Here is a 27,563-nt window from a genome sequence, read left to right on the forward strand (position 1 = left end):
AGATTGGCTGAAGGGCGCATGCGCTGGGACCTGTGTGTCAATCACACAGAGGTCCCAGCGCGGACATACAGGGTGGGGGTGGGCATGGCAGCGGCGGGGCATCGCGTACTTCGCGCCACGCCTATCTGACCGTCAGTGGCTTTGAATAAAAGCCTTTTTTGCAGTCATGAAAGCCGCCAAATTTCAGGTAAAAACATTGTACTGTGTGCAGGTGGTGGTTATAACAAAGGCTGTGTGCAGGTTATTACACCAAAATGTCATGACAGTTGCGCTTTGAAGGGGAACTCCAGTGGGAAAAAAAAATGTTTTCAAATCAACTGGTGCCAGAAAGTTATACAGATTTGTAAATTACTTCTATTTAAAAATCTTAATCCTTCCAGTACTTATCAGCTGCTATATGCGCCACAGGAAGTTCTGTAGTTCTTCCCAGTTTGACCACAGTGCTCTCTGCTGACACCTCTGTCCATGTCAGGAACTGTCCAGAGCAGGAGAGGTTTTTTCGATAGGGATTTGCTTCTAATCTGGACAGTTCCTGACACGGACAGAGGTGTCGGCAGAGAGCACTGTGGTCAGACAGAAAATAACTTCACAAATTCCTCTGTAGCATACAGCAGCTGATAAGTACTGGAAGACTTCAGATTTTGAAATAGAAGTAATTTACAAATCGGTTTAACTTCCTGGCACCAGTTGATTTGAAAACATTTGTTTTCCACTTGTTTCCACCAGAGTTCCCCTTTAAAGGGGTAACCCGGCCAAAGACATCTTATCCCCTATCCAAAAGATAGGGGATAAGATGTCTGATCGCGGGGGGTCCGGCCGCTGAGATCCCCCCACAATCTCCTTGCAGCATCCGCATTTTATGCAGGACTGCTTCTCCACTCTCTGTGTTTGCAGGACTGGAGATGTGATGTCACGCACCGCCCCCTCCATTCATGTCTATGGGAGGGGGCGTGACGGAAGTCACGCCCCCTCCCATAGACATGAATGGAGGGGGCGGTGCGTGACATCACATCTCCAGTCCAGGAGACACAGAGGATTCCGAGATTGGAGAAGCTGTCCTGCATAAAATGCGGATGCTGCACGGAGATCACGGGGGGGGGGGGTGTCCCAGCAGCGCCCCCCCACGATCAGACATCTTATCCAAATGACAGGGGATAAGATGTCTGATCGGAATACCCCTTTAAGCAACTATACAGAACTCCTCTCTCCAGGCAATTTTATTGTCAGCAAAATAACCCTTGAGGATGCGCCAATTTTTTTCTTTTGCGTGTGTCCGTTTTTTCCTCCTCGCCTCTTATTAGCCATAAGTCTTTACATATTCCACCTACAGACCCATATGTTTTATGTTTTGTTTTATGAATAACGAATTGTAATTTGTACGGCCTTCACTCATTTTACCACATAATCTACAGCGAAGCAAAATTCTTTAAAAAAAAAAAAAAAAAAAGTTTTGCTTCTTTTGGGGGGGGGGGGGGGGGGGGGGGGGCTTCCATTTCTACGTAGCGCACTTTACTGTAAAAATTACACCTTGGGGGAGATTTATCAAAACCTGTTGAGTTGCTGAGTTGCCCATAGCAACCAATCAGATCGCTGCTTTCGTTTATGAAAAGGCCTCTGGAAAATGAAAGCAGCGATCTGATTGGTTGCTATGGGCAACTCAGCAACTTTTCCTCTGGACAGGTTTTGCTCAATCTCCCCCTAATCTTTATTCTGTAGGTTCATACGATTAGAGATACTCAATTTATATACCGTATATACTCGAGTATAAGCCGAGTTTTTCAGCACGATTTTTCGTGCTGAAAACACCCCCCTCGGCTTATACTCGAGTGAACTCTTCGCCCTCAGTGGTCTTCAACCTGCGGACCTCCAGATGTTTCAAAACTACAACTCCCAGCAAGCCCGGAAAGCCATCGGCTGTCCGGGCATCCTGGGAGTTGTAGTTTTGAAACATCTGGAGGTCCTCAGGTTGACGACCACTGCCCGGGCCTTCGTCGTCATCCAGACCCCCTTCCGAAGGGGGGGGATGATGACAGGGTAATGATGAAGGGGGGATGATGACAGGGTAATGATGATGAAGGGGGGGATGATGACAGGGTAGTGATGATGAAGGGGGGGATGATGACAGGGTAATGATGATGAAGGGGGGGATGATGACAGGGTAGTGATGATGAAGGGGGGGATGATGACAGGGTAATGATGATGAAGGGGGGGATGATGACAGGGTAGTGATGATGAAGGGGGGGATGATGACAGGGTAATGATGATGAAGGGGTGATGATGACAGGGTAATGATGATGAAGGGGGGATGATGACAGGGTAGTGATGATGAAGGGGGGGATGATGACAGGGTAATGATGACAGGGTAATGATGATGAAGGGGGGGATGATGACAGGGTGATGATGATGACGGGGGTGTTAATGACGGGGGTCTGGATGATGACAGGGGGGATGGTGTATTTCGCACCCTAGGCTTATACTTGAGTCAATAACTTTTCCTGGGTTTTTGGGGTGAAATTAGGGGCCTCGGCTTATATTCGGGTCGGCTTATACTCGAGTATATACGGTAGGTTTTGTTTTATTTTACTACTTTTTAACTTTTTCTTAGAAAATAGTATGCTTAAAACTCTCCTTTTCTGACCCCTATAATTCTTTTATTTTTCCGTATACTGGGATGTATGAGGGTCATTTTTTTGCGCCGTGATCTGTTGTTTTTATCTGTACCATTTTTGTTTTGATGGGACTTTTTGATAGAATTTTTATGAATTTTGTCTATTTTTATGAATTTTTTATGAATTTAGTCAATTCTGGACTTTGGTATTTTTTCACATATACCGCCATTGACTGTGCGGTTTCATTAACTTTATATTTTAATAGTTCGGACCTTTCCTCAAGCAGCGATACCACATATGTTTACATTATTTTATTTGAAAAATGGGAAACGGGGGTTGATTGAAAAACTTTAATTAGGGGAGGGGCTTATTCACATTTATTAACATTATTTTTTTACCTTTTTATTTACTATTTTTTAGTCCCCATAGCGGACACTTACATGTAATCTTTTGATTGCACTGAACATGCGCCATAGTATAGCATTGATCAGTGTTATCGGTGCTGCCTTGATACTCGCAGAGGTTCCCATCAGCACCTGCCCTGAAATACCGCCACACGCACTTAACAGATCTCGCAATCGACTTTAATTGTGATTTATAAAGTGAGTGAATAAGAACAAAACTTCTTACCTTGTATTTCTCAATCTCCTTTCTAAGGAATTCTTCTTCGTCCTCTTTCCCATCATGTACATACCATTCCTAGAATGAAGAAGATGGCTCGGTCAACACTTATTTCTTTTACTTTATACTTTTTTTTTTTTTTTATATTACGTCACGCCAAGTCCCTTCCATTCATGTCTATGGGAGGGGGGAGTGATGTCACAAGGGGGCGTGATGTCACAAGGGGGCGTGGTGTCACGTCTCCAGTCCCGGAAACACAGAGGTTTCCTAGACTGGAGCAGCAGCATCGCCCCATTTCCACCACTCCCCCCCCCCCCCCCCCCCCGCAATCAGACATCTTACGCCTTGTCCTTTGGATAGGGGATAAGATGTCTTAGCGCCATGGTAACCCTTTAAAGAAAGAAAAGATAGAGCTAGAAACTCCAATGCTCAATAATTTTTATTCTTATCACATTCAAAATCACGTATGAGGTATAACAGACAAATAGTGTTATTGTTCTAAGTCAAGTATGGTGCATATACCACACAATAAATAGACAGTGCTTATAAACCCCCTGAAGAAGGAACAAAACAGCAGCTGAAGGGGTCCGGGGTCGCGCTGGTGGCATCACGATCATGGGTGAGATGACTTAAAGGGGTACTCCGCTGTTCAGCATTTGGAACAAACTGTTCGGAATGCTGGAGCCGGGAGCTTGTGACGTCATAGCCACGCCCCTTTTGATGTAACTCCCCGCCCCCTTCAATGCAAGTCTAGGGGAGGGGGCGTGACAGCCGTGATAGCGAGGTCCTGAAGCGGAGGATTACAATAACTGTGGACAATCAGCTACAACCCCCGCTGAGTTTGAAGCCGCTCATACTGTAGCCCTGGGCAGTCAGGGTAGAGTGGGCTCCAATCGGGGCATCCAGCGCTGCCAAGCGCTACGACGAAATATTATCTACTGCTATCTAACTTATTTTGGCACAGTACCATCCCTGCCAAGCTATTGACTATACACAATCCATCTCCAGTTGCGGAGGAAGTATCCATATTTGCAGCACTTGTGGCGCCTAATATAGCGCAAATACTTTCCTATTTCTGTGTCCAGTTCTAATCATATTTAATAGGGGTATTAATATCCAGTGTTGTTTTTATATATAAAAAGAAGCATTTGCAGGACTAGGGCAGTATGTGTAAGCGAGGACAGATGTGAATGCAGATAGGGCAAAATGTGGACCACGGCGGTGCACCTCAGCATAAGCAAATGTGATATGACAAAGAAGAGGCCAAAACGAGGTTGCACTCACCATCCACTGGCTTTATTCAACACGGTACAGGCATAGATGAGCGGAGGCAGGGGCACACCGGGACAAGTTGTTTCGCGCTGGCCAGAAGAAGTGCAAACCAGCACGAAACAACTTGTAAACTTGTCCCGGTGTTCCCCTGCCTCCGCTCATCTATGCCTGTACCGTGTTGAATAAAGCCAGTGGATGGTGAGTGCAACCTCGTTTTGGCCTTTTCTTTGTCATATCTTGTTTTTATATATATATATATATATATATATATATATATATATATATATATATATATACCTTCAGTACAGTTTTCATAGTATATTTATATATTATATTTTATATCTCGTGAATAGTCCGAAGCAAGGGCCCTGCCAAGGACCTCACTCCACTAAGTTTATTTAAATAAATGCTATTTTAATTTGGAAACTCTCTCTCTTTCCTTTTTTATTTATTTTATTACTCTTTGCATTTTTTCTTCTGTTCTTTCTCTCACCCCTAGCCTAGTAGGACTGTTACCCATTTTTTTTCTCCATAATATTTTAATAGTTTGATTAAAGAATTAGTAGGAAGACGAAAACAGGAGTTTCATTGCGCTGCTGGAGATGAGCAGACATTCACAGGATCTCACGCAACACGTTTCAAAGCAGTCATGGCTTTTCCATCAGTTGCTAAAATTGGTGGGTTTGTCCTAAAAAAAAGTTTAAAGCTATACTAGAGTGACCAAACCGGTTACCCGATTTTTCGAGTTCCCCTGTGTAGCCAAATAACTTATCCCGGATGTGCTTGTACATAAACACAATACCTGCGTCTGTCTAGGGCATTGAGTGCGCAGTGTTATCTTCATCCTCACCGCGGCCCCTCCATCAGGCCCTATCTGACAAAGGAGATGTGTGTAACCGAAATGAAGGTGCTGGCCCACACAGACGGAGCTACATCATATAGTGATATGGTAAGTCAAGGTTATATGTGGTTGGGTGCACAAATTATAAGTAATGCTGGGAAAGGTTGGCCTGGTTTCTTAAAAGGAAAGTGGTTTCCCAGTTCCCCAATTCAGTCACTGCAAGATAGCATTCCCTTGCAACCGGGTCCCAGGTTCCCAACAAGGTCGTTTTTTTCTTTTTTTTTTACACTACAGAGCAAAATCTTCACCCACCATTCCCCAACAAGGTACGCACCACAACATGAAGCTATCCATCCACAACGCCTCCCTTCATCCACCCATACCCCTTCCCCTCATCCACCCATACCACCTCCCTTCATCCACCCATACCGCCTCCCCTCATCCACCCATACCCCTCCCCTTAATCCACCCATACCCCTCCCCTTAATCCACCCATACCCCTCTCCTTCATCCACCCATACCCCTCTCCTTCATCCACCCATACCCCTCTCCTTCATCCACCCATACCCCTCTCCTTCATCCACCCATACCCCTTCCCTTCCTCCACATATACCCCTCCTCTTCATCCACCCATACCGCCTCCCTTCATCCACCCATACTGCCTCCCATCATCCACCCATACCCCTCCCTTTAATCCACCCATACCCCTCCCCTTAATCCACCCATACCCCTCCCCTTAATCCATTCATACCCCTTCCCTTAATCCACCCATACCCCTTCCCTTCATCCACCCATACCCCTCCCCTTAATCCACCCATACCCCTTCCCTTAATTCACCCATACCCATTCCCTTAAAGGAAAACTCTCAGCCAGTTCACCCACACTAATCCCAATACACTGGGTTATAGTGTAGGTGAACAGGAGTCCATACAGGGGTCACTTACTTGTCTGCCTTCACTGGCCGCTGAGTTATACCCCGGTAAAGTTCTGCTGTTTGTCCCCAGCATCGCGTTTTCAAGACGGGGCCCCCGTTGGCCGTCTTCCTCTGCGTGTCCTAAGCCCGCCCCCTTACTTAGCATAATCATTATCTTCAACTCACCATCCTAGTGACGTGGATTCACACGCGCCCTGATCACAGCGCTCTGTTGGCAGAGCGCATGCACTGAAGTTTTTACCCAGCTCTCATGTCCTGATGTTGTTCTCCCACACTATAACCCAGTGTATTGGGTTTAGTGTGGGTGAACTGTCTGACAGTTTTCCTTTAATCCACCCATACCCCTCCTCTTCATCCACCCATATCCCTCCCTTTCATCCACCCATACCCCTCCCTTTCATCCACCCATACCCCTCCCTTTCATCCACCCATACCCCTCCCCTTAATCCATTCATACCCTTCCCCTTAATCCACCCATACCCTGTTTTTCTCCATCGCTATAAGACGATTTACCCTGAATTCTCTCATGGCAAGAAGTAATTCGACAAGCCAACAATGAGGTCACCCCCATAACCAAGAATACAAAGGACAAGAGATGAACATTGAGTTTATCGAATCCACACTACCCTTCACCAATACTGTTCCAAATGGGGACAGGACCACATTGTGTGGATAAGATGTGCTGTATATGTTTTACTCCTATTGCAGAGAGCCGTGTCCCTTACCCTTGGTCTACGTTAGACTCTATGGGGCAGATAGACGTGTGACAACTAGTGAGGTTTCAGCTTGTGCTATAATCTCCAGAATGCCATTAAGGGTCACCATACGTGACTTAAATGTACCCTTCTCTACCTTTTCATTTAGCATGTGGCGCAATTTGGGATATTTGGAGAATTGTTAAGGATGTCATATTCTGCTCGGAGAGCCGAGAACTGTTTTAAAGTCCCCGCAGAGGGTATATGTATCACCCAATGTTCTCCCTTTAACTTCTGCAAAACCCTCCAAACTGGTCAGTTCAGGTAGCCAAATATTGTCCCAAATAGATGTCAAATTCCCAAGTATCTCAAGTATCTTTTTAACCCTTCACCAGACTTTGAGTATTAAATAAATAGAAGGGAATTATTTAGCATTGATTTCGTATTTGTGTGCCCCCAGGGCCTCCAGTAAGGCAGTCCACCCTAAGGAATTTGGCCAAAGTATCTCTGCTAGCATCTGTGTACTTCAGGTCCCAGTCTCGAATGTCCTGCAGCTGGGAGGCTACATAATATAGCTCTGAGTTTGGCACTGCTAGTCAGACCACTCTTTGCAGGGTCTCAAGTTTATTCCGTCCCACCCTTTTTTCTCCATAATAAGTCTCTGAATATGTAATGAAATTAATAAAATAAGCTCATTGGTAGAAACTACTTAATGGGGGCATTTGCCTAATTGGAGGTTCACTAGCTATGTTACCAACTAACTGCTGGGGTATTAAAGCATACCTGTTATAGTGCAAAATAAAATAAAGAAAAAGTGATATGTTATTCTGTACCTAATCCTGACCATGTTCATATAATTTTTATGTGTCTAGGACCTATATATCCCTTACAAATAGCCTTTATACACTGCTTAAAAAAATAAAGGGAACACTAAGATAACACATCCTAGATCTGAATGAATGAACTAATCGTATGAAATACTTTCGTCTTTACATAGTTGAATGTGCTGACAACAAAATCACACAAAAATTATTAATGGAAATCAAATGTATCAACCCCTGGAGGTCTGGATATGGAGTCACACTCAAAATCACAGCGGAAAACCACACTACAGGCTGATCCAACTTTATGTAATGTCCTTAAAACAAGTCACAATGAGGCTCAGTAGTGTGTGTGGCCTCCACGTGCCCGTATGACCTTCCTACAATGCCTGGGCATGCTCCTGATGAGGTGGGGGATGGTCTCCTGAGGGATGTCCTCCCAGACCTGGACTAAAGCATCCACCAACTCCTGGATAGTTTGTGGTGGATGGAGCGAGATGTCCCAGATGTGATCAATCGGATTCAGGGGAACGGGCGGCCAGTCCATAGCATCAATGCCTTCCTCTTGTAGTAACTGCTGACACACTCCAGCCAAATGAGGTCTAGCATTGTCTTGTATTAGGAGGAACCCAGGGCCAACCGCACCAGCATATGGTCTCACAAGGGGTCTGAGGATCTCATCTCAGTACCTCATGGCAGTCAGGCAACCTCTGGTAACACATGGAGGGCTGTGCGGCCCCCGAAAGAAATGCCACCCCACACCATTACTGGCCCACCGTCAAACCGGTCATGCTGGAGGATGTTGCAGGCAGCAGAACGTTCTCCATGGCGTCTCCAGACTCTGTCACGTCTGTCACATGTGCTCAGTGTGAACCTGCTTTCATCTGTGAAGAGCACAGGGCACCAGTGGCGAATTTGCCAATCTTCTCAGGCAAATGCCAAACGTCCTGCACGGTGTAAGCACAACCCCCACCTGTGGATGTCGGGCCCTCATACCACCCTCATGGAGTCTGTTTCTGACCGTTTGAGTGGACACATGCACATTTGTGACCTGCTGGAGGTCATTTTGCAGGGCTCTGGCAGTGCTCCTCCTGCTCCTTGCACAAAGGTGGAGGTAGCGGTCCTGCTACTGGATTGTTGCCCTCCTACGGCCTCCTCCACGTCTCCTGATGTACTGGCCTGTCTCCTGGTAGCGCCTCCATGCTCTGGACACTACGCTGACAAACACAGCAAACCTTCTTGCCACAGCTCGCATTAATGTGCCATCCTGGATGAGCATTCAAAAGTGACCAAAACATTAACCAGGAACTGAGAAGTGGTCTGTGGTCACCACCTGCAGAACCACTCCTTTATTGGAAGTGTCTTGCTAGTTGTCTATAATTTCCTCCTGTTGTCTGTTCCATTTGTACAACAGCATGTGAAATTGATTGTCAATCAGCGTTGCATCCTGAGTGGACAGTGTGATTTCACAGAAGTGTCATGTCTATAGGCATGAATGGAGGGAGCGTGGCGGCTGTAGTCGCCAGTCATCCAGCACGGAATTCACTCCGTGGACGGATGACTAGGGTGCTGCGCCGGAGATCGCGGGGGTCCCCAGCGGCGGGACCCCTACAATCAGACATCTTATCCCTTATCCTTTGGATAGGGTATAAGAAGTTTTTTTCTGTGGAGTACCCCTTTAAGTTTGTGATTACCAGCAACCATAAGATGTCTGGGCATGAAGAGAATGTCGGGCGGGTCAGGGACTTGGCTTGAGCAAGATTGGGGGATGTTGTTCTATAAGGTCTTGGCTTCTTACCCAGTCGTTATCCTTGTACCACAGGGGTCATGGGTGCAAATGATGTTTATATGTTCTCCGCCCGGAGTTTCCTCCTATACATCTATAGCTGGGGGCCCTTTGTTACAGATTTTTTAAGTTACACCTCTGAATTTTACCCATAGGATAGTTGCATTTCTGTAATATAGTCCCTAGTGTATGCATGTTAATGGATTTATTTTGGAATAAACACGTAGGGTTGATCCAATATGTTGTACAGTTTGTGTCAGGTCTGAACATGTTCTTATCCTTTTGCTTGTTCATACACAGAAACTATCACTATGAATGATTACTTTGATTCTATTACTCCGTTTAGCAAGTTCCGTCGCTAGTTCCGTCCTTAAATCAGCGGCAGTAACCAAATCCTATACGGCCGTTAGAAAATCCCATTATAGTCTATGGGATTTTTCTAATATCCGTTTTAATCCATTATAGTCCGTTACTGATAACGGACGTTATTTTGTGACGGAACTATTTTCTTCCGTACTATCTTCCGTCACAAAATAACGTCCGTTATCAGTAACGGACTATAATGGATTAAAACGGATATAAAAAAAAATCCCATAAACTATAATGGGATTTTCTAACGGACGTACAGTAGTCCCTCAAGTTACAATATTAATTGGTTCTGGGACGACCATTGTATGTTGAAACCATCGTATGTTGAGACCAGAACTCTATGGAAACCTGGTAATTGGTTCTGAAGCCACCAAAATGTCATAAAAAAAATAGGAAAAAGTGAGAATTAAAGAAAAATAAGTAGATAACTAATATAGATAAAGCAAATCCTTATATATAAAAGTAAGAAAGATCTGCTGGGAGCTGTAAATCACTGTCTATGTCAGTGTTTCCCAAGCAGGGAGCCTTCAGCTGTTGCAAAACTACAACTCCCAGCATGCCCGGACAGCCAAAGGCTTTCCGGGCATGCTGGGAGTTGTAGTTTTGCAACAGCTGGGGGCACCCTGCTTGAGAAACACTGGTCTATATAGAGGACAGGAGCTTCTTCAGGGTCCTGTACAGTACACGCAATGTCCTAAAAAAGTAACATGCAGTCGCCCTCACCTGGTGTCCAAAGGAGCAGCTAACCCTGGGACAGGTAAAGTGTACAGAACATGTAATACCTCCCTGTACTGTAGGGGGCGCTACCAGACATCAGTCAGTGCATGTACTTCAGTAATATAGGTAAAGAGTACAGAACATGTAATACCTCCCTGTACTGTAGGGGGCGCTACCAGACATCAGTCAGTGCATACACTTCAGTAATACAGGTAAAGAGTACAGAACATGTAATACCTCCCTGTACTGTAGGGGGCGCTACCAGACACCAGTCAGTGCATACACTTCAGTAATACAAGTAAAGAGTACAGAACATGTAATACCTCCCTGTACTGTAGGGGGCGCTACCAGACATCAGTCAGTGCATACGCTTCAGTAATACAGGGGTTTTACCAGTGAAATGTCCATTCTGATTGGTCGGTTCTTCCGGCCATTGACATGTTTCGCAGATCTGCACTGTCTGTACATTGTATGTTGAGTCTGGTTTCAAGTTACAATGGTCCAGAAAAGACCATTGTATGTTGAAACTATTGTTTGTTGAGGCCATTGTAAGTTGAGGGATCACTGTATAGGATTTGGTTACTGCCGGTGACAGCTGATTTTAGGACGGAACTTGCTAAACGGAGTAATTTGCTGGTGTGAAACAAGCCTAACTATAGTGTTATTCCAAGAAGGGGCACTTGCGGGGCGCAGGAGTTGGCCGTACAGATACGGTAGACATAAAGCTGAACCACAATACTCTGACTAAGTATGACCGCGACAGATTAGGCGACAGCTGTATCCTGCTCACTGTACGCTGAATCCTCTACCATCTGCTCCCCCTAGGTGACCTTTAACCCCATTCCTCGCTGGTCTCCCCCCCCCCCCCCCATGGGTCTACATAAGTTGGCCTGGATTCACCCGGGCAGAGATTTGCTGCATACCATATGGGACAATCTTGACATGACTGGAAGACAGGTGTGAACTGCGCTACAGCATATATTGGTGCTATATAAGCAGTGGGGAATTATATAAAGATTGTCGAGAGCTATGATAATGATCTATGGTTGTAGTAAGGTATAATTCCTATAGTAATCTCCTATGCGGGAGATTTATTAAAACCCGTCCAAAGGAAACGTTGACCAGTTTCCCATAGCAACCAATCAGATCGCGTCTTTCATTTTAGAAAAAGGCAAAGAAAAAGTTGACCAGTTTCAAGGGAAAAGTCCAAAGGAAAAGTTGACCAGTTGCCCCTAGCAACCAATCAGATTGCGTCTTTCATTTTTAACAAGGCCTCTGAAAAATGAAAGCAGCGATCTGATTGGTTGCTATGGGCAACTAAGCAACTTTTCCTCTGCACAGGTTTTGATAAATCTCCCCCAAAGGGGGAGATTTATCAAAACCTGTGCAGAGGAAAAGTTGCCCATAGCAACCAATCAGGTTTCTTCTTTCATTTTAGAAAAAGGCCTCTGGAAAATTAAAGCAGCGATCTGATTGGTTGCTATGGGCAACCCGGCAACTCTTTCTCTGGACATGTTTTGATAAATCTCCCCCATGATAGTTTGTAAGGTTGAAAAAAAAAAAGACAAATGTCCATCGAGACCCTACTGTGTTGATCCAAAAGAAGACAAAACTCCCCCACGGGGCTGATGCCAATTGCCCAATACTAGAGGTAAAATTCCTTCCCGACTCCAATATGGCATCAGAATATCCCCATAAATCTAGTAAACATAACCTGTAATATTATATTTTTCCAGAAAAACATCCAGACCCCACTTGAACTTGTTTATTGAGTCAGACATCACAACATCATGTGGCAGAGAGTCCCATAGTCTCACTGCTCTTACAGTAAAGAATCTCCGCCTGTGATGTTGGTGAAACCTTCTTTCCTCTAGACGTAGAGGATGCCCCCTTGTCATGGTTACCGGCCTCGGTATAAAAAGATCCCTATAAAGATCTCTGTACTGTCCATTCATATATTTGTACATTGTGACCAGATCCCCCAAGACGTCTTTTCTCCAAACTAACTAACCCCAAGTAATAATCTGTCTTGGTCCTATAACCCCCCCCCCCCCCATACCAATATTATCTTTGTCGCCCTCCTCTGCACCCTCTCCGGTTCAGCAATGTCCTTCTTATATACAGGGGCCCAGAATTGGACACGATACTCCATATGTGGTCTGACTAATGATTTAGGGTACGTTCCCACACGGCGTATTTGCTGCTGCGTATTTTATTTTCCCTGTTGAAGTCAATGGGTAGGAAAATACGCAGCACCAAATACACAGCAAATACGCAGCAAAATAAGCCACGTGGGAATGCACCCTTATACAGAGGCAAAACTATGTCCTTGTCCTGAACCTCTATGCCTTTCTATAAATTCCATGACTTTTGTTAGCCTTGGTAGCCGCTGCCTGGCACTGATCACTAAAGTTGAGCTTTGTGTCCACCAGTACCCCCAATTATTTTTTGGTAGAAGTTTTACTTAACCCCATAAGGACCGACCCATTTTTTTACCTTAAAGGGGTACTCCGCCCCTAGACATCTTATCCCCTATCCAAAGGATAGTGGATAAGATGTCAGATCGCCGCGGTTCCGCCGCTGCGGCACCCCGTTATCATTGCTGCACAGAGCGAGTTCGCTCTGTGCGTAATGACGGGCGATACAGGGGCCGGAGCATCGTTATGTCGCGGCTCCGCCCCTCGTAACATCACGGCCCGTCCCCTTAATGCAAGTCTATGGCAGGGGGCGTGACGACCGCCACGCCCCCTCCCATAGACTTGTATTGAGGGGGCGGCCCTGACGTCAGGAGGGGCGGAGCCGTGACGTAACGATGCTCCGGCCCCTGTATTGCCCGTCATTACGTGCAGAGCGAACTCGCTCTGTGCAGTAATGCTAGCGCGGTGCCGCAGCGGCGATTCCCGGGGTCCCCAGCAGCGGGACCGCAGCGATCTGACATCTTATCCCCTATCCTTTGGATAGGGGATAAGATGTCTAGGGGCAGAGTACCCCTTTAATGACCAGGCTCTTTTTTTTTTATTTGACATGTGTCCCTTTAAATGGTAATAACTTTAGAACGCTTTTTCTGAGCGGAGCGATTCTGATCCTTTTTTCGTGACATATTGTACTTTATATAAGTGGTGCATTTTTGTTGACACATGCAGCAATTTTTGTGAAAAACTCCAAAATATTGTGAAAAACTGGAAAATTTCGGGCATTTAAAAAAAATTTTTTTTTATGGTGTACGCTGTGCGGTAAAAGTGATGTTATATTTATTCTGTGGGTCAGTACGATTATGACGATTATAGCTTTCTATGTTCTTTTCTGAGCAAAATTCTTTTTCTGCCATTCATTTTCTAACAGCCGTAACTTTTTTATTTTTCATCCAATGCCATTGAGTAAGGGCTTATTTTTTGTGGGATGAGCTGTAATTTTCATTGGTATCATTTTTGTGATACGTGCTTACTTTTGATCTTTTTTAATTCGCTATTTGTACCAAAATTGGCGAATTTTGCGTTTTTTTGTTGTTGTTTTTTTTACGATGTTCACCGTACAGGATAATTTACATTATAGTTCTATAGTACACGTCATTACAAATGTGGCAATACCTATTATGTATTTGATTTGTGTTTTTGATCTTTTTTTGGTGATAATACAGGGCTTTTATTGGGAAAGGGGCATTTTTTTATTTTTTTTTACACTTCATACTTTTATTGAAGAACTTTTTATTAACTTTTTTACACTTTTTACAGGTAGTACTATGCTGCAATACATTTGTACTGCAGCACAGTATGACCCAATCAGCTGCACACACTACAGCCTGTGAGATCCAGTCTGTGGCTGGATCTCACAGGCTTCCATAGCAGGCAGACAGAAGGTCATGATCTGACCTCCTGCTACCACAGCAACCAACGGCGACCCACAATCGTATTGCGGCGCCGCCGTTGGTGAACAGGGGGAGCGCGTTCCCCCTGTCAACACTATAAATGCAGTGATCAGGATTGATCACAGCATCTATGGGGTTAATGCTGCCGGGACTGGCGCGATTGCGGCTCCGGCAGCTGCGGCGGGACTCCGGCTGTGATTGACAACCGGGTCCCGCCGCCGATCTCCTGCGCTGCCCACGGCAGTGCAGGAGATCACTAGGACGTATGCATACATCCCAGTGCGCGAACATGTCGGATGCTTGGACATATGCATACGTCCCATAGCGGGAAGGGGTTAATGTTGTATTATTTAGCACATAATAGTACATTTTGTTTTCACGGCCCAAGTGCATCACTTTACATTTATCTACAATAAACTTAATTTGCCATGTCTGTGCCCAAGCCTCCAGCTTCCCCAGATCCCTCTGTAATATTATGTTATCTTCCTCTGTGGTGATCCCCTGACCCAGTTTAGTGTCATCCACAATTATAGAAATTCTACTCTGTAATCCCTCTACAATGTCATTAATAAACATATTGAAAAGAAGTGGGCACAGTAGTCATCTATGATAGTGATCTATGATTGTAGTGATCTATGATTGTAGTGATCTATGATTGTAGTGATCTATGATTGTAGTGATCTATGATTTAGTGTAATAATCTATGATTTTAGTGATATTTGATTAATTGGAGTGATCTATGATAGATAATAGTGATCTATGATAGTAGTGATCGATGACTGTAGTGACCTATTATAGTGATCTATAATTGTAGTGATCTATTATTCCGTGTAATATTCTATGATTGAGTGTAGTGATCTATGATTGTAGTGATCTACTATAGTGATCTATAATGGTAGTGATCTATTTTTCAGAGTAATATTCTATGATAGTGATCTATGATTCAGTGTAGTGATTTATTATTGTAGGGATCTATGATTGCAGTGATCTATAATTGATTGCAGTGATCTATAATTGGTTGTAGTGATCTATATTTGGTTGTAGTGAACCATGATAGTAGTGATCTATGATTGTAGTGATCTATTATAGCGATCTATGATTGTAGTGATCTATTATAGTGATCTATGATTGTAGTGATCTATTATTCAGTGTAGTGTTCTAAGATATTGATCTATGATTCAGTGTAGTGATATATGATTGCAGTGATCTATAATTGATTGCAGTGATCTATAATTGGTTGTAGTGAACCATGATAGTAGTGATCTATGATTGTAGTGATCTATTATAGTGATCTATGATTGTAGTGATCTGTTATAGTGATCTATAATTGTAGTGATCTATTATTCTGTGTAATATTCTATGATTGAGTGTAGTGATCTATGATTGTAGTGATCTATTATAGTGATCTATAATGGTAGTGATCTATTTTTCAGAGTAATATTCTATGATAGTTATCTTTGATTCAGTGTAGTGATCTATGATATTGATCTATGGTTCAGTGTAGTGATTTATTATTGTAGTGATCTATGATTGCAGTGATCTATAATTGATTGCAGTGATCTATTATAGTGATCTATGATTGTAGTGATCTATTATAGTGATCTATGATTGCAGTGATCTATTATAGTGATCGATGATTGTAGTGATCTATTATTCAGTGTAGTGATCTAAGATATTGATCTATGATTCAGCGTAGTGATTTATTATTGTAGCGATCTATAATTGATAGTAGTGATCGATGATTGTTTGTAGTTAACTATGATTGTAGTGATCTATGATTGTAATAAAAGTGTCATCTCTCCCCCTCCCCAATTCTTCAATAGAAGTCCTTACGCACTACACTTTGGAGGGAGATGAAAAAAACTTTGTTGTGACTTGTGAATGTTCGTAGCCTTAGGTTGTCATTTATTATTCAAGAGTGAACATGGAATAATACGGGATCTCTAGTAAATCTACTTAAGTACTTAGAACAAATGAGATTAATATGACTGTAATTGCCATCCTGCCTCCTGCCATGTGCCGCCTGTTATCTAGAAGGCCGGGCCCTGGAGCTCACCCCATTTCTATTCAGCTCCGGGGGCCCCATACACGGCTTTGTACGTCCTATAGAAATTGTCTCCTGCACTGGGAAGATGACAATTGGTTTCGCCCCCTCCCAGGATGAATACTAATGTATCACTAAATAGCACCGCCAGCCCAGATACTGCAGACAGCAATGCCCGGGGGCACAGAAAGTACCCACGCCCTACGGTGGTCCGTTCTGCCCTCTTTTCACACATTTACACCATCTATCTGTGGCAGAACAGGATTTAGATTTATTTTTTATTCTTTATTTAACTTTTCATAATGTGATGGTCTAACTTATCCATCTGAATAGCAGACCAAGAGTTTGTACTAAGGAAGTCGCAGCAGAAACGGTCAAAATGCTATAAAATCATGTAAAAAATACATAAAGAAATAGATAAAGTGTGAACACAGCCTAAAGACTTCACATTTTCATAAAACACCTCAGTTGTGATTATTGGTCAAATCACTTTTGCCACATGGAATATTTCTCTCTGACAATAAAAAAAAAAGTATTTTGAATAAGAAAACACATCAAAACTGCACAGTGTGCACTGTCACCAACCCTCTTATGAGTCTAATAAGTTTACCTGTGTAACCTCTAGCCCCAGCAGCCTAATTAGCTGACCAGGTGCAGTGATTAAATGCCACACCCTCATCCAGAAAGTTAATAGGAAATGTAAGCAACATTAAAGGGGTACTCCGGCCCTAAGACATCTTATCCCCTATACAAAGGAAAGGGGATAAGATGTCTGATCGCAGGGGTCCCGCCGCTGGGGACCCCCCGCCATCTTGCATGCAGCACCCACCTCTGGTAGCTGCACACAGCACTGCAGCCTTGGGGTCTGCTGGGTCACGACTATGGGGGCAGAGTTGTGATGCAGACTCTGAGGCTGCAGCGCTGCGTGCAGCTCACAGAGGCGGGTGCTGCATGCGAGATAGCGGGGGTCCCCGGCGGCGGGACCCCGGCGATCAGAAATCCTTTGGATAGAGGATAAGATGTCTTAGGACCGGGCTACCCCTTTAGGAACCGCTTCAGAGATTTATTTACATTCTACAGCTAAAACAGGTAAGCACAATGCATACACAAGAACCTCTATATTGTTCTCTAATAATCGCCTATGCTGCACTATATAGGAGAAAGTATAAATGAATACATTCACGTGGTGTGTTGTTTTAAGGGTGAGGTCTGAAGAAGAAGTTTTCACACCGAAAACGTGTTCACCATTGATGATTGCGTTGTGGCTTTCACCCTACATTAGACCCTATGTGCATAAGAATGCAGTCTTTATGGTATTGTTCATTAGTCCTGGGTTTGTTACAATGTATCAGCGTATCTTCTGTACAATGGTATAAATGTATCTCTCGTCCTGGACTCTAGACTGATGTGTATATACCGTGTTTCTCCAAAAATAAGACCGGGTCTTATATTAATTTTAGTCACAAAAAACACACTAGGGCTTATTTTCAGGGTAGGGCTTATTTACATTGAACAACATTTAACGATATTTACCCCCCCCCCCCCCCATCATCATCATGTGATGGGTGAAGCTCTGCCCCCCCCCAACGTCCGCCACCACTGGTTTATCAGTCCAGCACTGCACCCCACATCGGGAGACTAATCGTATGTCACCCGCGAGCACAGCTTCTCTCCCCCCCTGCCAAATAATTATCACTACTTGTACTTTGTATTCCTGTGCCCGGGCTGCAAATATTAAAGAACAAATTTTAACTCTACCTTCGTCCTCCGTTCCCCCGTTGCTAAGGAACCGGCCTCATGGTCCCTCCGCTGTTCTTGCTGCTTCCTGAGGATGGGAACGTCACAGAGCCTTCAGCCTATCACCGGCCGCAGCGATGTCCCGCCTTGGCCGATGATAGGCTGAGCCCACTGTCATGTAAGAAGCCGGCCGGCTCCTCACATGACAATGCGCTCAGCCTATCATCGGCCGAGGTGGGACATCGGTGCGGCCGGTGATAGGCTGAAGGCTCTGAGACGTCCCAACGGGGGAACGGAGGACGAAGGTACGGTAAGTTAAAGTTTGTTTTTTAATATTTGCAGCCCGGGCATTGCCTAGGTCAGTGGTGTTCAACCTGCGGACCTCCAGATGTTGCAAAACTACAACTCCCAGCATGCCCGGACAGCCGTTGGCGCCATGAAATAGAATTGTGTCTATGAGAGAATACAATGGAGGCCCCATATGGAGGCACAATGGGGTCCTGTACCTGCGCCTCTTATCCAAAGAAAACCCATGATGCCTCCATTTTAATAGATAAATCACATAAAGTTTCACAAGGGCGTAAATGTTTCTCTTTACCTCAATTTGTTCAGACGCCATCTTGGTCTTTTCACGGTGGCAGCTTTATCTGTAACTACATAAATCAGAAATCAGATCAGTAAAAAAAATTATTAAAACGTGCAAATGTATCCAGGCTATGTCCAGCGATGTCCAATTTGTACATGCATAGAGCGGTGACACAGTCCTCACCATACCGCAAACTGCATTGTGTCATGTATCCTACGACGCACAATGTGATACCAGCACTAGCATTACAAATATGGCTGCTACCCCCCTGTGCCATTTCATGCCCTTCCTTAACCACCCCTGTGCCATTTTATCACCCCCTCTTAACCACCCCTGTGCTACTTCATTCCCCCTTGTCCCCCATGTCCCTTTATTCTTCCCTTTTGATCCCCTCTGTGTTACTTTATCCCCCCCTTGTTCCCCCCTGTGCCACTTTATTCCGCCTTTGTTCCTCCTGGAAGATAAGGACAAGATAGGAGGTTGCAATATGAGGATGGGACGTGAGGGCGGTATATGAGGGTGAAATATGAGGACAGGATATTAGGAGGGGATATGAGGACGGGATATGAGGGCGGGATATGAGGACGGGATATTAGGAGGGGATATTAGGAGGGAATATGAGGGCGGGATATGAGGGCGGGATATGAGGACGGGATATGAGGATGGGATATTAGGAGGGGATATTAGGAGGGGATATGAGGACAGGATATGAGGGCGAAATATGAGGACGGGATATTAGGAGGGGATATGAGGACAGGAAATTAGGAGATGTGAGAACCAGACATGAAAGCAGGATATGAGGACGGGATATGAGGTTTGGATATGACGACGGGATATGAGGACACGATATTAGGGCGGGATACGAGGATGGGATATAAGGTCAGAATATGAGGACTGGCTATGAAGCCAGGAAATCAGGACAGGATATGAAGCCAGGATATGAGGACAGGATATGAGGACAGGATATGAGGTTGGGATATGAGGACAGGATATGGGGAGGGGATATGAAGCCAGGATATCAGGACGGGATATGAAGCCAGGATATGGGGACAGGATATGAGGTCGGGATATGAGGACAGGATATGGGGACGGGATATGAGGACGGGATATGAGGATGATATATGAGGACAGGATATGAAGTCGGGATATGAGGACAGAATAAAAGGATGGGATATGAGGAATGCATATAAGGTCGGGATATGAGGACGGGATAGGAGGACGGGATATGAGAACGGGATATGAGGACGGGATATGAGGACGGGATATGAGGACGGGATAGGAGGATGGGAAATGAGGACGGGATAGGAGGATGGGATATGAGGACGGGATAGGAGGACGGGATAGGAGGACGGGATATGAGGACGGGATATGAGGATGGGATACGAGGACGGGATAGGAGGACGGGATAGGAGGACGGGATAGGAGGACGGGATAGGAGGACGGGATATGAGGACGGGATAGGAGGACGGGATAGGAGGACGGGATAGGAGGATGGGATATGAGGACAGGATATGAGGATGGGATAGGAGGACGGGATATGAGGATGAGAGTGACATTGTTGCTTTTCCTTTACCATAAGGTTTAGATAGGAAGACCGGACAACGCCAGGTAGCTGGTTGACACATAAAAACTCATTGTTCCGATGAATTGTTATATGTCTCTGTGGATCAATTCACTGCATTAACAAAAGATTCAAGCTGCAGATATATACAGACAGGGGTGCGTGCACATTTACTATAGAAAGGAGAAGCAGCTGTCAGACGCCTTTGGAAGCGCTTATCTTCTGGGCGAACGAGGTCCAAAATATGTAAACCCTGTTTCCCCGGCGGTGGAGCGGCCCCCTACACACCAGATAGTCAGCACATGCCACAGAGCAGTGGGATCCCTGACCTTTATGTGTATGGACAGACTGAGTCACACGGACATTATCTTTCTACGCCCGTCTAATGTTTGTTCCTGGGAAACAATAAGGCTATAGAGCTCTATTGTTAGGCTGATGTGTTTGTGCCGGGGCCCTGCTGGGAAAACAAGCTATATAGGGGGGGGGGGGTGATACTGTATTAGGAACCACAGGATTGGGATATAACAATATGGGGGTGGGGGGTTGGTTAATAGCTACATTACAGCGTCAGCAGTTTGGAATGTGAATCGCAGCTGTCAGCCATTTATGCATGCGGCGAAACCAAATATGTTTATTCATTTATTTATTTTTTACTCTTTTTGGGGGTAAAATGGGAAAAGGGACAATTTCCATTTTTATTGGGAGAGGGGATTTTTCAAATGTCTTTAACTTTTTATTTTTACATTTTGTGACTTTTTTTTTTAAACACTTTTCATCTCCCCATAGGGAACCATCTATAGCAATCACTTGATTACTAATACTGTTCAGTGCTATGTATAGGACATAGCACTGATCAGTGTTATCGGCGATCTTCTGCTCTGGTCTGCTCGATCTCAGACCAGAGCAGAAGACCCAAGGAGATGGCCGGAGGCAGGTGAGGGGACCTCCGGCTGCCATTTTAGATGAGCGCCGCGGCGATCCGATAATCTATTTAAACATGTGCATTGCCGTAGATGCCATGATCTGTATTGATTACAGCAACTGATGGGTTAATGGCAGACATCAACGCGATTGCTGATGTCCGCCATTACCGGCGGGTCCCCGTCTGCTGATAGCAGCCAGGACCTGCAGTGCATGACGTGAGCACCGCTCCGATGCTCGCGGTCATGTACAGGATGTAAATGTACATCCTTGTGCGCAAGGTACCTCCGCACCAGGGCGTATATTTACGTCTGTGGTCGTTAAGGGGTTAAAGGAAATCTGTCATCACTGTCACCTGCACTAACCTGTCGGTTCTCCCGCAATCTTCCTCCGTATCTTCTGCCAAGGGCCCGACTTGGAGCATGGGCAGAGTTTAGTGACGTCACCGCTGAGGAGTTTAGTGACGTCACCACCGCACAGAACAGGACCAGGTAAGTATCGTTGTCATCAGTGTCGCTCACTACCTGTCTGTACTGACAGGTGACACTGATGACAGATTCCCTTTAAGTACAGTGATCCCTCAACCTACAATGGCCTCAACATACAATGGTCATTTCTGGACCATTGTAACTTGAAACCAGACTCAACATACAACACTACGGACAGTCCAGATCTGTGAAATGTGTCAATGGCTGGAAGAACTGACCAATCAGAATGGGCAATTTACTGGTAAAACCCCTGGATTACTGAAGTGTATGCACTGACTGGAGTCTGGTAGCGCCCCCTACAGTTCAGGGAGGTATTACATGTTCTGTACTCTTTACCTGTATTACTGAAGTGTATGCACTGACTGGTGTCTGGTAGCGCCCCCTACAGTACAGGGTGGTATTACATGTTCTGTACTACTCTTTACCTGTATTACTGAAGTGTATGCACTGACTGTTGTCTGATAGCGCCCCCTACAGTACAGTGAGGTATTACATGTTCTGTACTCTTTACCTGTATTACTAAAGTGTATGCATTGACTGGTGTCTGGTAGCGCCCCCTACAGTACAGGGTGGTATTACATGTTCTGTACTACTCTTTACCTGTATTACTGAAGTGTATGCACTGACTGGTGTCTGGTAGCGCCCCCTACAGTACAGAGAGGTATTACATGTTCTGTACTCTTTACCTGTATTACTGAAGTGCATGCACTGACTGGTGTCTGGTAGCGCCCCCTACAGTACAGGGAGGTATTACATGGTCTGTACTCTTTACATGTATTACTGAAGTGTATGCACTGACTGGTGTCTGGTAGCGCCCCCTACAGTACAGGGAGGTATTACATGTTCTGTACTCTTTACCTGTGCCAGGGTTAGCTGCTCCTTTGGACGCCAGGTGAGGGCGGCTCCATTTTACTCTTTTAGGACATTGTGTACTGTACAGGACCCTGAAGAAGCTCCTGTCCTCTACATCAGTGTTTCCCAACCCAGTCCTCAAGGCACACCAACATTTTCAGTTACTCCATTGGAATAGAACAGGGAAAAATTAAAATCCTGGACTGTTGGTGTGCCTTGAGGACTGGTTTGGGAAACACTGCTCTACATAGACCAGTGTTTCCCAAGCAGGGTGCCCCCAGCTGTTGCAAAACTACAACTCCCAGCATGCCCGGACAGCCAACGGCTGTCCGGGCATGCTGGGAGTTGTAATTTTGCAACAGCTGGAGGCTCCCTGCTTGGGAAACACTGACATAGACAGCGATTTACATCTCCCAGCAGATCTTTATTACTTTTATATGTAAGGATTTGCTTTATCTATATTAGTTATCTACTTATTTTTCTTTATTCCTCACTTTTTCCTATTTTTGGATGACATTTTGGTAGCTTCAGAACCAATTACCAGGTTTCCATAGAGTTCTGGTCTCAACATACAATGGTTTCAACATACAATGCTTTCAACATACGATGGTCGTCCCAGAACCGATTAATATTGTAACTTGAGGGACCACTTGTACTTAAAAGTAAACTTTTTTTTTTTTTTAAGGAAATCTGTCATCTGTGTCACCGCACTAACCTGCTGGTACAGTTGTGTGATGCGGGTGGTGATATAAACATACTCATGATAAACATACTTACTACTTACTTGCCTTCGATCTGTGCTCCCGCTTTCCCGTTATCTTCCTCCATTCCTTCTGTTTGGGCGGCAGGCTTGGGGCACGGGTGGAGCTTCCTGTTGTCACCGGTGATGGCAGGAAGCTCCACCCGTCCCTTAAGCTGGGCGCCCAAACAGAAGGAACGGAGGAAGATAACAGTAGGAGGAGAGCACGGATCGAGGATAGGCAAGTATGATTATCATGAGCGTCACCCAAACTTCACAAGTGTACCAAGTGCAATAGCGCGGTGACAATGAAGCAATCAGATCATTGTACAAGATTGTAGATGTGCGACCATGTCTGTCTTCTCCCTGAATTCACATTGTGTTTTCTATCCCCTCTTTTTTTTTTTTTTTACATGTTGTCTGCACTCTTCCCGACCCCCTCAGCCCAATCCTATATAAGTAGTAGTTAGCTACACATGGGCCATTTCTTTCCCAGCAGCCTCCCAGTCTGACTGGGAGAGCATGGTAAGTGAGCTGTAGCACCTTGTTCACACTGGTGTGGTGCTGTGCGGCGTCCGTTGCTGCCGTGGCGCCGTGTCTGCGGGGGGGGGGGGGGGGGTGCGGCCCATAGACTGGTTTGAGTGGCATTGGGGCCGCTCTGCCAGTGGGTCGTTCCCCCTGTGGGCACTGGTGTCGCGGCGGTGGTGGTCGTCGCCCAGTGCTACGCCATTTTATGCTAGGGACGTTAGGGACCCACTCTAAATAGGTGGCCTTGACGTGGCGAGTGGGCTTGTACTTTTTGATCAAAACGTATATACTAACAACCTGTTAGTTTTTGTAATTATGCTGAGAAGCAATCAGATCATTATACAAGATTGTAGATGTGCGACCATGTCTGTCTTCTACCTGAATTCACAGTGCGGTGACAATGAGGACAGATTTCCTTTAAAGGGGTACTGCAGCCAAAATTAACTTATCCCCTATCTACAGGAAAGGTGATAAGTAACTAATCGTGGGGGATCTGACTGCTAGGACCCCCCCCCCCCCCCCCGCAATCTCCGTCTCGCTCAGTGAGGAGCTCGTGTTGCCTACCACTAGATGGCACGCGCTCCATTCATTTCTATGGGAGCGCTGATGGTGCTGGACTCGGGTCTCTTCGGAACGCCCATAGAAATCAATGGAGCGCGATGATTGGACCCTGGGCAAGCAATTTTTTTGTTTTCCTATATTCTGACCACTATAACGTTTTACATTTTCTTCCTCTACAAGGCTGACCCAAGCTTCTATTCTCGGCGCGGGCGGCGATGCTGTGCACAGAATGTCTGCTTCACCATGCACCCTCACCATTGACGGCAATGAATATGATACGCCGAAATTTTTTTATATGTTCATTCTTTCGGCAGAGTAAAGAATTTGAACTTCTCACTTCCCGACACCATGGCTCCTCTGCACAGGTGTACCCACCTTGTCTACCTGCCACAGGCGGGCGGCAGTATATGTGGGGCAGGCACCAGAGCATATGGTAAAGCTGCTCACCTGCTCCACCAATAAGGACCAGGTGCAGGGAAGCGTGACGTGAGAGGAAGGAGCAATATTGGCGCCCCTTTCCGTTCTCCTCCCATTGAGCTAGAAGACCTGGCGTGGCCTGGCATTGATCACGTACTCCCCCCAGAAAGTATTAGTTGGTAAAAGTGAAACACTGGACCGAGCGCTAGTTTTACCAACACCCTTATCATAGTGCAGTGTTTCCAACCAGGGTGCCTCCAGCTGTTGCAAGACTACAACTCCCAGCATGCCCAGACAGCCTTCTTAATTTTGCAACAGCTGATTCAGCTATAATTCGGGATTAAACAGTAACATTTCCTCACCTCCCTCAGACGTCTCGTCCCTCTCCTCTTGTTTGTGACATCTGCACTTTTTCTGTCTTTCACTTTCATTTCTGGCAGCAGGAAATTCTCTGCTTCTAGTAACCTGCCTGTAACCTCCCCCGGGTTTGGCTTTTGGTTTCCTACTTAAAGGCGCGTTCATACCTACAGGATCTGCTGCGCATTTTCCTAATGATTGGAATCAATGGGGGGAGATTTATCAAAACCTGTGCAAAGTAAAAGTTGACCAGTTGCCCATAGCAACCAATCAGATCACTACTTTCATTTTGCAGAGGCCTTGTTAAAAATGAAAGAAGGAATCTGATTGGTTGCTATGGGCAACTGGTCAACGTTTTCTCTGCACAGCTTTTCATAAAGCTCCCCCAATAGGTAGAAAAATCATCAGCAGAAAATACGCAGCAGATGTGTTAACGTCCCCTTAGGGTACGTTCACACGCGCGGATTTTTTTCCGGGTTTTCCGCTGCGTATTTGAAAGTGGGCGGGCTCTTCTCGGCTGTCCGCAGCAGATTTTCCGCTGCGGAATTTACGCTGCGGAAAATCCGCCACAGTCCCTACTGACTTCAATGGGGCTTGCAGCGGATTTTCTGCAGTGTACATTCCGCCGCGGAAAATCGGCTGCGGACAGCCGAGAAGAGCCCGCCCAGTTTCAAATACGCAGCGGAAAACCCGCTAAAAAATTTGCGCGTGTGAACGTACCCTGCAGATTTTGCTGCCCGTTGACCTTAATGGGTGGCAAAAAATCTGCTGCGAAAATCTGCCGGGAAGAGCCGGCGCCCATCCAAACTCGCACCGGGAAACAAGCTGCGAATTCGCAATCAAACAGTATGGGGGACATTTATCAAAACCTGTGTAGAGGAAGAGTGGTGCAGTTGCCCATAGCAACCAATCAGATTGTTTATTTCATTTTTCACAGGCCTCTAAAAATGAAAGAAGCGATCTGATTGGTTGCCATGGGCAACTGCACCACTCTTCCTCTGCACAGTTTTTGATAAATCTCCCCCTATGTCTCCAGCTGTTGCAAAACTACAACTCCCAGCATGCCCAGACAGCCTTTGGCTGTCTGGGCATGCTGGGATTTGTAGTTTACAACAGCTGGAGACACACTGCTTAAAAAACACTGCCCTAGGGGGCTCATTCACAAGAGCGAAGTTTACTGCGATACAGCAGCGTGTTTCCGCTGCAAATCTGAATCGTGGCGGGCTCTCCACAACAGATTTTCGGCAGCAGAAAATCTGCCGCACACCCCATTAAAGTGACTGGTAGTGAAACGTCGAGTTATCAACGTGCGACCCTACCCTAAAAAAAAGGCTGCTCTACTTTGAAGGGTCTCTAGGTGTTGGGAGGGTCCTTTGGCCATGAGCAATGAGTTCCTAGCTAATGTATTAACCCCTACACGACACAGGGTGTACCTGTACGCCCTTGCAGATTGGGCCTTAACGCATCAGGGTGTACCTGTATACCTTGGAGCGTTAAAGGGGTACTCCGCTGGAAAACAAATATTTTTATATCAACTGGTGCCAGACAGTTAAACAGGTTTTTAAATTACTTCTGTATAAAAAAAAACATAATCCTTACAGTACTTATCAGCTGCTGTATGCTCCACAGGAAGTTGTGTAGTTCTTTTCTGTCTGACCACAGTGCTCTCTGCTGACACCTCTGTCCGTGTCAGGAACTGTCTCAAGCAGGAGAGGTTTGTGTCAGCAGAGAGCACTGTGGTCAGACAGAAAAGAACTACACAACTTCCTGTGGAGCATAAAGCAGCTGATAAGTACTGGAAGGATTAAGATTTTTATATAGATGTAATTTACAAATCTGCGTAACTTTTTACCATCAGTCGATTTGAAAAAAAAAAAATGGTAGTACCTCTTTAAGTGTCAATGAAGGAAGCGTAGGAACTGTACTCCTTTCATAGTGATGGCTACTAGCCGAGTACTTACTGGTAATAACAGGAAACGGCAATTCCCTTAGGTCCCCTTACCCAGCCCACTGCGGCCTTATCGTCACTCCTATGATATAGCCCGTCAGCGCCGATCTCACTGTACAATGCTAAGCAACAGCATAACATCACACAGTGAATGGAATCCAATGATTGCTTATAATAGTCCCTTATCAGGACCTAAAAACCCTAAAATGAATAATAAAAATAAATGTTTTTAAAATGATATAAAAGCCCCTCCCCTAATTAAAAATAACATCTAAAAAAATAATAATAAACATA

At 45.3% G+C, this 27,563-nt stretch overlaps 1 protein-coding gene across 5 annotated transcripts in view; it reads right to left on the bottom strand.

Moving 5' to 3' along the window:
- Window positions 1-25,519, bottom strand: part of LOC130296515 (uncharacterized) — a 207,867-nt gene extending 182,348 nt beyond the window's left edge. For 2 of the 5 annotated variants that reach the window (XM_056548119.1, XM_056548117.1), the window contains exons 1-4: window positions 25,327-25,519; window positions 18,910-18,964; window positions 5,305-5,376; window positions 3,240-3,308 (exon numbers count right to left, since the gene is read on the bottom strand). In XM_056548119.1, the coding sequence (XP_056404094.1) occupies window positions 3,240-3,308; window positions 5,305-5,376; window positions 18,910-18,930 (162 nt within the window). In that variant the 5' untranslated portion in view covers window positions 18,931-18,964; window positions 25,327-25,519. Of the gene's footprint in view, window positions 1-3,239; window positions 3,309-5,304; window positions 5,377-11,588; window positions 11,625-18,909; window positions 18,965-21,744; window positions 21,761-25,326 lie in introns of those variants that run through there. The other 3 variants (XM_056548120.1, XM_056548122.1, XM_056548118.1) reach the window with 3 other exon arrangements.
- Between the last annotated feature and the right edge of the window lie 2,044 nt (window positions 25,520-27,563).

Source organism: Hyla sarda, chromosome 12, assembly GCF_029499605.1.
Source record: "Hyla sarda isolate aHylSar1 chromosome 12, aHylSar1.hap1, whole genome shotgun sequence".
NCBI lineage: Eukaryota > Metazoa > Chordata > Amphibia > Anura > Hylidae > Hyla > Hyla sarda.